The sequence below is a fragment of the Zalophus californianus genome, chromosome 15 (genome assembly GCF_009762305.2).
Source record: "Zalophus californianus isolate mZalCal1 chromosome 15, mZalCal1.pri.v2, whole genome shotgun sequence".
NCBI classification, from domain to species: Eukaryota; Metazoa; Chordata; class Mammalia; order Carnivora; family Otariidae; genus Zalophus; species Zalophus californianus.
Window position 1 is genome coordinate 87034078 of NC_045609.1, and position 12028 is coordinate 87046105.

At 50.1% G+C, this 12028-nt stretch overlaps 1 protein-coding gene across 1 annotated transcript in view; it reads right to left on the minus strand.

Annotated features, from left to right (window-relative positions):
- Positions 1 to 12028, minus strand: part of TCERG1L (transcription elongation regulator 1 like) — a 191613-nt gene that overhangs the window by 139867 nt on the left and 39718 nt on the right. The window contains exon 4 of the mRNA XM_027596504.2: positions 3945 to 4127. Coding sequence (XP_027452305.2) covers positions 3945 to 4127 — 183 coding nt within the window. The remainder of the gene's footprint in view (positions 1 to 3944; positions 4128 to 12028) is intronic.

The following is a 12028-nucleotide window of genomic DNA, read 5'->3' on the forward strand; positions in this document are numbered from 1 at the left end:
CCCCGCGGCCAGGTTCCTGTTGTTATGAACCCGTGTCGGCACCTGTGAGTATGCCGCTAACGAGGGCGGCCGCGGCCGCGGAAGGCCGTGTGGCAGGGCGCTGGCGTGGGGGTCCCTGGCTTGTTGCGGAGCTCGGATGCTACCTCCCGATACAAACAAGAATAGTCACTTCCCAGCTGTTCGGTGGCAGGACAAAATGTGAAATTTAAACCATTAAATAGTTCTGGAAGCAAAAGAACAGGTGGTAAATGGTTTCCCAGACAGATGGTACTTTTTAATCATTGTGTTTGACCGTCAGCCGCTCTATGAGTGGCTGTAACTATCACTCATATTTTACCTTTTTCACTTGAATGCTTGCAAAATGGGGGCCAAGATTCAAAACGAGCTACCATCAGTCTTAAAAAAAAGAAGAATCCCTTCATTTATTTTCTCAACTCGGGGCAGTGCCGGAGCCGTGCGGAGCTGTGACCCCGGGGTGTCAGGGACGGGCAGCGCGCAGAGCCGCCCTCCGCTGCACGCTGAAGGCTCCCCCTGAAACCTCAGGGTCTCCCTAAACACTAGGAAATGAGTACGGTACAAGATCCGTCTTTCTCCAAACTCTTCCTTCTTTAGCCTGAGTTCTAACACTTAAAGGAGCCCTTGGAACGCAGGCAAAGCGCGTCCAGCTGCAAGCCGGCGGACAGAGCAGACGGGAGGACAGGAAGACGTGCACCCCGCCGCCCCCCAGCCGCCGCCACAGACCCTCAGGCATATCTGCAGGCCCAGCCCCGGCTCCGCCTTCCCCCCCGTCTATGTCACCCTGACTCAGGAGCAGGCGTGTGAGAATCAGCAGCAGAGATGGTGTGAATGACAGAACCGGTCACACGGTATGGAGACCAGCCGTGCCCGCGGGGGAAACTGCCCAAGGTGCAGACGTGAGGAGCACGGCCTGGTGCCCGCCGCGGGCTGGGCGAGGACAGGCAGACACAGCCCCGCCACACACGACCTACAGGCCGGGGAAGGGGACAGACGCACGAACAGACGGCGGTCTGTGCAGTCCCGGGAAGAGGACACGCGAGGACCAGCTCCTCGTGTGCCCGCAGGGCCCTGGAGGGAAGACTCCAGTTCACGATTGACGTGGACCAGCTCGTGGGGCTCTTCAAATACGGTGTCTTATTGGAAATGTTAAATCATGTGAAAGACATATAATTAAGTGTAACTCTTCCGGCTGATCTTCTTTGCAGCGATAAGCCTATCTCCTTCTGGGTCCCTCGTTACTGGATCACTAACGCTCCCCGCTGAGCTTATTCACACACCAGCATAGGTTTCCACACCTTGTTAAGGGGGGTTCTAGAATATAAACCAGGGTTTCTCGGCAGAAGCACTACTAACATCTTGGGCCAGATAAGTCCTCATCATGGGGGCCGTCCCAGGCAGTGTGCGGTGTGCGGCGGTCTCCTGGCCTCTGCCCGCCAGATCCCAGTAGAACCCCCAACTTGTGGCGACCAAAAAAATGTCTTCAGCTGTTGCCAACCATCTGCCCCCGCGTGAGAAGCATAGAGCTACACCCCGCAGGGCTTCTACGCTTACCTGGATTTCATGACCAAGCCAAGGGTGTAAATAAAATAGTCCAGCTCCTTTACCAAATATGTGAATTCTCTGAATAAAAACAAGATTATTCATCTGTAGATAAATTAAAATTCACATGTTTTTATAAAATCAATTTCAATATGGCGCACACTTCGCAGACAGGTGTGTTTTTCTTGTCCTGTAAAATCCGCGTCGCGTGGGCAGGGATGTCATTCTGTCTCAGCCCCACCTAGCCTTTCTCCCAGCCCTGTCCCCCTCCAGGAGCCTGTTCTGAGGGGTGGCAGGAGTTTCCCAGCATCGAGAATGCTCATCGACCCTGGCAACTCCTCGACCTCACCAAATCTCATTCTATGGAGCTACTGACTGTAGTTAAAACAAACTCTGAGAGACAAACTATCTGCTCAGGCTCCTCCAAGCCACAGTTCCCAGAAAGTTCTCAAGGAAATTCTGGAAAGGTCTCATCACAGGCATGGCCAGTCTCACACAGATGCCTTCTGCTGACATCAAGGGGACATGGCCAGGGACAGACTGCTAGGTGGTTGGGTCTCCCAAAGGACGCACTTAGCAGGGGTGCCCCAGGTAGGACCACAGCCACTGCGGGTGCTAGAGCTGGGCACAGAGCTCGGAGGCTGCCCCCCGGGCTGGGGTTGTGCATCCAGACCAGCCCCCCCACTCTTATTCAATTCCCACCTGATCCCTCTGCTGTAGCATTCGGTTTTTGGTTTTGGGTTTTTGGATCAATACCACAGGGACCATTTTAGAAGCTGCCTCTGGACGCCCCCCCCCTTCTTCCTGACGGCACATTTCGGTGGTTACCTACAAGACAGATCATGTTGACACAGTCATCCTCTAACTGAATGCACATTACGGCAAATCTGATTATAGCGCCTTATAAAATGCAAACACAGAAAGACACCTAATTATTATGTCACTTTATATATCAAAGGAGGCATGGGAAGTGAAGCCACCCCTGGGTACATGGGTTTGGGTTCCTTCTAAGATTCATTTTCTCAGAAAACAGTAAGTCATCCTTAATAAATGCCAATGGACTGATGGATTTTAACTGAAATCTTGACACAGCTGTAAATTATGTTCCACACGAGATTATTTATGTGTTTTATTTATTTCCCCCATCACACCCTAAATGCATGTTCACTAACAGCCTGAAATAGAAATAAGATTTTGTTCTTGAGAATACAATGTTCTACTGACCAACTAATTTATCAAGCCTTAGTGAACTACAGACACCAAAGACCACATCTGATTTTCCAGAAACAGTATCAGCAAATCAAAACAGGAAAAGAATGAAAATGGGTTATTGCCCTTTCTTCCAAGAACTTGGACGTGTGTGTGCACGTGTCTCACAATCTAGTGATGTTTCCTATTACTGATAACCTGGCGATCGATGATATTAATGCTAACATTAGAATTCTAGTATCAGATTCATACGAGAACCCACAGAATTTTTATTCAGGTCTTATCACATCACAAGCAAACCTAACACTGAGGTAGTAGTACCAGCTCTCAAGATCTGAGTACTTACTAAAGGTCATTCCAAATTCATGACTTTTTGCTACACTTAAGGGAAGGACCTAAGCTCACATTCACTGGCAGCTCGGACACATGGCCTGCCAGTCACGATTAACAGACACACACCAACATCTGTGAACACATGGACACAGAGCTGTAACCAGTCCAAGACCCGGGTCTCTCCGTCTCCCTGCTGAGCCCCCGAACACGCATCACGGCTCCACTCGGGTACCAGAGTGCCTACCAGCCCCACATCCGCCCTGAAGACTTCCCAGAAGAAGCACACACCCATGCATTAAAAGGAAGCTGAGGACCTCCATGGCCATCCATGCCCCTCACAGTCAGCCACGCGCATCAGGGACTTCCCGATATCTCTGCCCCCACATTCACAATGAGCCAGCCGGCAAGCCCAGAGGGGGTGACTTCGTGAGTACCGGCGTTGCACATTTTTGTGTTTTATTAACTTAGATGCTTAGCTATTTTCTGTTGTCTTTGTTCCCTTCCGAGTTCCATGTAAGGAAACCACAAACCTCTGGGGACCTTGACACTTTCAGTGACTACATTACTCTGCCTCAACACTTAGTAAAGGGAAGTCTCACTTCTCCGAATAGAAACTTCTAACTTGACTTCATGGCAGAAAACACCCAAGTAGACTTAGCAGGACATTCTTCAATGGAGTTGAGGTCCATTTGTGTAGTGTGAAGATGAGCAGAACCTGGGTAACCCCCACAGCATGTCCCTCCCTGGGTGCCCGCAGCACACGAATCTAGGGATCCCCAAAACTGGAGGCAGGCTGTGAGCTCCGAACCAGCTCCAGGCTTGGAGAGCCCATGCTCTGTGCTTACCGGAGAAGGGGGCGGTCCTCAGCGGTATCGTGATGGGTGCCAACGTCAGGAAGTGGCAGGGCTGCACGCTGGAGGGGGATGGGCCCCCAAGTCCCTCGGGGTCCACAGACACCATGGCGGCCGCAGCAGTGATGGCAATCCCGGGGCTACTGCCAACAGGCTTCAGGCTGTTGTGACAACCACCTGCAGAACAGGGACAGGGAGGTCAGCACGGGGACGCCTGGTGTCCACCAGGGGCAGCTGCCATATCATGACGCAGTGCATCATCACCCAGAAAACAAGGGCAGCACTAACCCGTTTCTTGGAAACCCATGCTGTGTGCTACTATCCCAGAAATAAATGGGATGGGTTCTCAATCTGTCCAAATGTTGACTGTGCACAGAGCACATGTACACCACGATGTGATGTTCCGTGAGGCACAAAGCTTAGGCACCAGGGGACACGCGTGCCTTAGAGAGCGGCTCCTTGGCTGTGGGGCACACGTGGTACATATATAACCAGGGATGGTGGTGACAAGCACACAAATTCCTTGAGCAGCGGGGGCTGAGGGCCAAGACAGGAGCACATAAAGGTCGGAGCGGGCTCAGAGGAGAAGGCAGCTGTGGGTCAGGGTGGGGAGGGTTCTCTAGAGCCCAGGAGGCTCAGCTGATACCTGAGGATGTGGCTGCCACCTGCCCGGCCTCTGCAGAGGAGGAACTTCATACCCATATCGGCTTGGGCAGCCCCTTGTGAGGAGTCAGGCTCCAAACTCACAATTCAGCTTGTCTTTCCTGGCATAATTGGAAACACTTGAAAATTTGCTTCCATCTCTGCCTTTTCTATAAAGCTGTTTTTTTTTTTTTTTTTTTTTTTTTTTAAGGAATCTTCAGTCCCTAAAATAAGTATGGTTTCTAAGAAATATTCTGTTGGTACCAGCTTATATTGATGGTGCAAGTTCTGGAAAGCAATCTGGAAATATGTTTTAAAAATGTTAATATAGTTTACCACTTTCAATCTAATGTTTCCCTTTCTAGAATTCACCCACATGCCCAATGCCTTAGGATAAAGGTTTATAGCGAGAAACTAGAAAAGCCAGCAAAGGGCAGATGCTTGTATTAACAACGGTGCGTCCACTCAACGAGACACTGAACAGTAGGATCGTACAAGGGAGAACACTCGGCACCATAGGGGATGGCTCACAATATGTTCAGTAAATAAAGCAAATTACAAAATCATTTATTTTTCTATACCATATAGTCATTCAGTCAGCAACTTTTGATTTGGTTGACTAGATGCCAACCATGTTCTAGCTCTTAGGGACAGAGCAATGAACCGAGCAGATGGAAGGCCTGCCTTCAGGGACCACACCTCCCAAGGAGGGAAGACAGATGGTATATACTTCCCTTTTTTATTTGCTTTGTGTTATAGGTTGATGGGCAGGGATGAAAAAGATGGGGAACTGGTAGGTGGGTTTCATCTTCATACAGGTTTGTCAGGAAGGTCTGCCCTGAGAAGAGAATTTATGGGTGACAGCCTGCAGGAGGCGAGAGGTTAAGAGCAGGCCAGAGAGAGGTGGGGAAGTGCAAAGGCCCTGAGGCAGGTGCCTACCCAGTGTGTTCCAGAAGCTGCAAGGCAAGCAGGGAGGTGGAGTGGAGAGGCAGAGATGAGGAAATGTGGGTGCGGGGTCGGGAGGAGACTGTGCTTTGCAGGCACACTGAGGTATGTAGCTGACAGGAGGGTGGGGTGCAGAGGAGGGGCATGCTCTGAGTTTCATTTCAGCGTCTCACCCAGGCTGCCTTGTTGGCAACACACGGGAAGGGGGCCAGCTACGTCCTGGCTACACTCTGCCAGATCCTGTCTGGTCTGTCTTTATTTTTGTCTTCCCACAGTGTTCAAATCCCCTTTGATGGGCATATACAAATTTTAAAACTGTAACTTAATTTTTATGGAGTAGTTCTAAGTGTACAGAAAAATGGAGCACAAAGTATAGAGTTCGCACAATGCCACCACACCGAGCCCCCAGCACCCCCAGCTTCCGGTCTTGCATCAGTGCGGTGCACCGTTACACTGATGAACAGACACTGGTACACGGTGGCTAACTCAAGCCCATCCTTGACAGCAAGCTTTGCGGTTTGTGCTGGGCATTCTCTGAGCTTTGCCAAAGACAGACTGTCATGCATTCCCATCGCAGAATATAGAATACAGAAGAGCTTCACTGTCCTAAAATCCTGTGTCCTGCCTGTTCATCCCCCTCCCGACCCCCCCCCCAACAACCACAGACCTTCTTACTGCCTCTACAGTTTCCCCTTTTCCAGGATGCCGTATAATTGGAACCAGACATTATGTAGCCTTTTCAGACTGGTTTCTTGCTCTTAACAATGTGTGATTGAAATCTCTCTGTCTTTTCGTGGCAAGACAGGTCCTTTCCTTTTATCACTGAATAATATTCAATCGTCTGGAGGGACCACAGCTCACTCATCCACTCGGCTACTGAAAGGCATCTTGGTGGCTTCCAAGTTTTTGCAATTGTGAATAAAACAGTTATAAACATGTGCGTGCATGTTTTTGTTTGGATGCAAGTTCTTTATTTGGGTAAATACCGAGCAATGTGCCCGCTGGATCGTATGGGAAGACAACATTTAGCTTTGTAACAAACCGCCAGACTGTCAAAGTGGCTGCACCATGTTGCAACCCCACCAGCCAGGAACGAGCGCTCCTGTGGCTCCTCAGGCTCGCCAGCATCTGATGTCAACGTTCTGGATTCTGGCTGGTGTGTAGGAGCATGTCCTTGTTGTCACACACACATTCGCAGTTAAGAAAAAAAAAAAACAACCACTATTCTAAATATATTATCTTACTTGACAATAAAAACCCATTATAGAAAATTTATAAAACAGAGTGAATAAGTATGTAAAAATGTCCCTGCAGACTCCCCAGCTGATCACAGCTGATCATTTGTCGTGCAGCAAACCCGTTTCCTGGGGGCACGGTCTGGCTGCACCGGTGTCCCCATCAGACAGCAGGAACAGCTTTTTCAGGAGGTGTTAAAAAATAAACACTTCCCTTATCATTAAATGGCTTACCCAATCCAATTACTAATCGGAGCCTAGTATTCCAGGAAATACAGCTGTCACACAAATTTGCCATGTTCACTACGATCCCCCATCATAACAGGTGTTGCCTCCTATTATAAATAAACATAATAAACAACGGTTTGCAAAAACATTCATTTCTGCATTTATTGCTCTGGGATAGATGTTCAGGGTCAAGACAGTGTGAATATTTTTGGGTGTGCATGTGTCAGTTTAATGAGCTAATTTTGTGAAAGCCAACACACTCTAACAGCCCTCTATAAATGTCTCTTATTAAATTCGGCTTCTCTCCCTCAGGATCTACACATTTATATGATCTCCCCGTGGGTGTGTTCACTGGGGTTCAGCCACCAGTCTGCACTGTTTGGAGACAGACCCGCTGGTGAGACACACCGCGGAGTTCCATGACCTCAGTGACATGCTGCCTGTTGGATTTGTCTAATAATCCCAACCTGCTGTTCAAAATGAGGATGACCTTTTAGCAATAAATGACAAAGCAATTACTGGTGTTGTAAAAGAAGCAGATGCCAAGGCAGGAGCGTTTTGTGGATGGACGTATAGGGACATGTTTATTATCATATGATTTTGTTGTCAAAAATAATATGTCACTTCCTGATTTCAAGTCTACCATGAAGCTATAATCACCAAAACAGTGTGGTACTGGCATTAAAAACAGACAAATCAGGCAAAGGAACAGAATCAAGAGCGCAGAAATGAACCCAGTCATATATGGTCGACTAGTGTCTCCGCAAGGGAGCTAAGGACACTCAGTGGAGGAAACACATCTTAAACGGTGCTGCGATAACTGGAGAAATGAAACGGGACCCTCATCTCACACCACTCACAGAAATTAACTCAGAATGGATTAAAGACTGAAACGTAAGACCCAAAACTGTGAAGCTAGAAGAAGACATGGTAACAAAGCTCCCTGACGTGGGTCTTGGTAATGATTTTTTTTTTTTTGAAATTACACCTAAAGCACACAAGCAACGAAAACAAAATCAACAAGTGGGACATCAAACCAAACAGCTTCTGCACAGCAAAGGAAACCATCAATAAGGTGAAAAGGCAACCGGCAGAATGGGAGAAATATATATTTGCAAACCATATATCCGATAAAGGGTTAGTATCCAAAATATATAAAGAACCCCTACAGATCAATAGCAAAAAAACACAAATAATCCAATTTAAAAATGGGCAAAGGACCTCATAGAAGTTTCTCCGCAGAAGATGCATGAAAGGCCAGCAGGTAGGTGAACTGGTGCTCCGCTCCACTCCTCATCTGGGAAATGCAAATCAAAACCTCGATGAGGGATCGCCCCACACCTGTGAGAACGGCTGTCACCCCAAAGATGAGACGACAGATGTTGGCGAGGATGTGGAGGAAACGGAGAGTGCAGACAGGGGCAGCCGTGGTGGACAGCATGGAAGATCCACCGAAACATTAAATATAGGGCGACCACGTGATCCAGCAAGTCCACTCCCGGGACTATATCCACAGGTAATGAAAACACTAACCCAAAAATCTACACTCCCAGCACACAGCCTGATTCACAACAGCCAAGGCATGGAGACACCGTGTCCATCGATGGATGAATGGATGGAGAACGTGTGTGTGAATATATGGACTGCTATTCAGTCATAAAACTCAGGAAATCTTACCGTCTGTGACAACACGGACGGACTCTGAAGGCATTATTCTAAGCGAGCTAAGTCAGACAGAGAAAGACAAACACCACATGATTCCACTGATATGTGGAGTCTTAAAAGAAAAAAAAATACGATAATAAAACAAAAACCCAAACAGAAAGAGACCAGCCCTGTGGCTCCCAGAGGCAGAGCTGGTGAGGAGGGGGAGGGAGGGAGGTGCCCAGGGGAAAACTTCCAGGTGTAAAGATAGTGCTGAGGAGGTCGCCTACACCAGGACACCTGTGGTTGACGTCGCCCAGGGATTCACAGGAACGTGGTTAAAAGAAATCCTGAGAGTTCTCATCACACAGACAAAAATGCTTTTCCTTCTTTCTTTCTTTGTATTGTCTCTATACAAGCAGATGGATGTTCGCCCGACCTACTGTGGTGACCGTTTCACAAAGGACATAAATCCAGCCAACGTGCTGTATGCCTTACACTTACACAGTGATCTATGTCAATGACTTCTCAATAAAACCAGAAAAAAATAATGAGTCAGCTGAAAAGGAAAAGAGAGAAGTATACCTTATCTACTCTTTTTTTAAAAAAAGGCTGCAAAGATAGTTTTTAACCTGCTTTGAATTCATTCGTAGTTCTGAACATACAAAAAGGCAACCCTCTCCAGTTAGTTCACAAAATCGACTGAACATCAGTGAAGTCAGGACGTTCATAACCAACAGCCACAAAAGAAGGCTCATAATTGGTGGACGAAATGGAAGGTGCCCTGGTCTTCTTGCTGCAAAGGTTCCGCCAGGCTCCGGGCCACAACGGGGTGCACTGCACTGACATCCCACCCAGGTGCCTGGAGTGGGAGCAGAACTTTGCACCCACACCGGCGCACACCAAGGGCACACGTGAGCCCAGACGCACCTGTGTGTGTGTGCGAATGAGCAGAACACACTTTGGGACGTGGTGCTACAGATGAGCACACAATAATAAAATTCGGGGAGCCCGGCTTGGGAAGGAAGTTGTTGGCCACCTCGTGTTTTCCTCTCTGTTTGCTTCCCCACACACCTTGGCCGGGCAAATTCCGAGCACCTCTACCTGGCAGACTGCGCCCAGCTTGGGACCGGGAGATGACATGAAAGGAGACACCCATGCAAACAGACCAGCGCCGCCCAAGGACGCCAGGAGGCAGGTGTGCAGAGCCAGCAAGAGCCCGGGCACACCAGCTGCTCCCCCAAGGGGTGCCTCCGGAGCCCAGTCTTGGAAGACGAGTAGGCACTCAATAAATTGTGTTGACTGGTAAGAATTATCATAACTTGCTTTCCCCAAAGGACTGCAGAGAATCCCTCAGTGGAGTAAATAAACAGTGAGATAAGAGGTCTAGCCAAAAAAAAACTGCTAAGCCAGCTAAGAGATAAGCCAGAAATGCTATCCCGTAAGTATTGCTTGTAAAAAAATCAATGTTTTAAGCAAAACCGTAATTAGCCGTGAGCGTCCCTTGAAGACGGGCGGAGGAGAGCGTGCAGGCCAGCAGCTGGGGCGGGGGGGGCGCTGTGCGTGCCAGAGCCTGGCCCGCGGGCTGCAGTATGATCACCTTTCCCGTCCTCTCCTCCTCTGATTCCAAACTTGTAAAAGAGCTCTGCTTGCAGGTTTTATTCTGAGTAATCCGTCTAGTAGCCCTGCGGAGGAGAACTTCTATTGTCTTCTGTAGCGGGAGAGTGGGGCTCAGTAAGCATGATGGCCCCGAACTCCAGAGTCAGGTGCGAACCCCCTGCAGGGCAGGCGCCCCACTGGCCGGGCATGTGCCGCCTCCAGTCTGAGACACTCGGTGGACTGCGGCTGGAGGCCTTCCACCTTTGCTCGCTGAGTCCACGGGGAGCCTGTGGTCCCGGCCCCCACGCTGGCCTGTCTTACCTCCATCGGCCTGGGCGACCCTGGAGGGCAGGCAGGCTCTGGCGGGGGGCTGTGCTCACAGGCACACGGCAATCATATCCTCCCAGAGTCCGCCTGCCCAATCGGGAACCCAGCCAGCAGCTGGATCTTGCTTTTCTCAGGATTCAGCGAGGAAACAAGAGAAAGGCTGGTGGCCATGGGAACGGGGATGGCAGGATAGTCGGGGACTCTGGAACCGCCCAGCATCAGTGCAGGCCTCCAGGTTTGGACAGCGCTGTCTGTCCTGGCTCCCCTGGATCTCCTGCCCCCATCCAGGCGTGCTCTCCGCCTGGTGGCCCTCAGCCACCGCGGGGGACAGGAGGTGCCAGGGAGGATGCAGCCCTGGTCCAGGCCTCTACCCCCCCCGCACCCCACCCCCCGCCATGAAGGGATGCTCAGCCTCCCAGGGCTGCTCTGGCCTCAGAGCATCACCAAACACTAAGCTGGGGATTCAAAGCAGCAGCGGGGTGCGGAACAGATACATGCTAGTGGTTTGGCTTCTGCGTCTTCTGAGAAGAGCAGGAGGAAGGCCACGCATACCCTGTCTGTCTGGGAGAACGCCCCTGTGGAGGCGAAGACCCGCAGGTGTCCAGGATGGCAGAGGGGGGACGCGTGAACAACGGGACGGCGGACGAGTCCTCTGCTGGGAAGGAAACCTCCGCTGACAAACACCAGCTGTTCCCTTCTCTGTGCTGAAGCACATATTCAAAAAAACAAACAATCATTAGTTTATTATGTCTATTTAGCAAATGATTTCAGCTCGGTGGAAATCCTTCAGGCAATATATCTACCAAATGGTAATTATTTCTGCAAAAACAACTGTTTGATCAGAGCAGTGACTTCAGCCATGCGGTGCATGTGGTTGACGTTCTCGGAGGCGAGTCTGGGGTCTGCGGCGGGCAGACGGGAGGGCTGCAGGGCTTGGCGTTAAAGAGTCTGATGCCGTCTCCCTTCCTGGCCCCTGAGAGCCCTCGGACACCCCACTCTCAGGAACGAGGACATCCTTTCAGCAAGATGGTGATGGGCTGTGTCTTCATGTGATGAGCTTTTCCCAAAGAGCTACGTCAGAGCTGGTGGCATTTTGTCTCTTCGTATGGACACTTACCAGCTGTGGTGAATGTGGAAATGACAGAGTGTCCATCCACATTCCCCAGACCCCCCCCCCTTCTGAATTGTTATCTTGGGTGAAGTTGGGTAGACTCAGGGTCTCAGAGTCGAGCCCACAGCTGTGGGCACAGACCTTGAAGATCCCACGGTGCTGCTCTGAGCCCCGCACCCCATGACTGATGATCCCTCCAGGTCACTGTCCCCTGACCAGATGATGAAAGGTGTCCACGCTTCCTGGCTCTTGGCACTGAAGGGGCCTCCAGCCAGGATTAATTCAACTCCTTCTCCTCACAGCCGTGGGGACCCTCTGGGGCTCCTCCCAAGGAGCTGAAGAGCAAA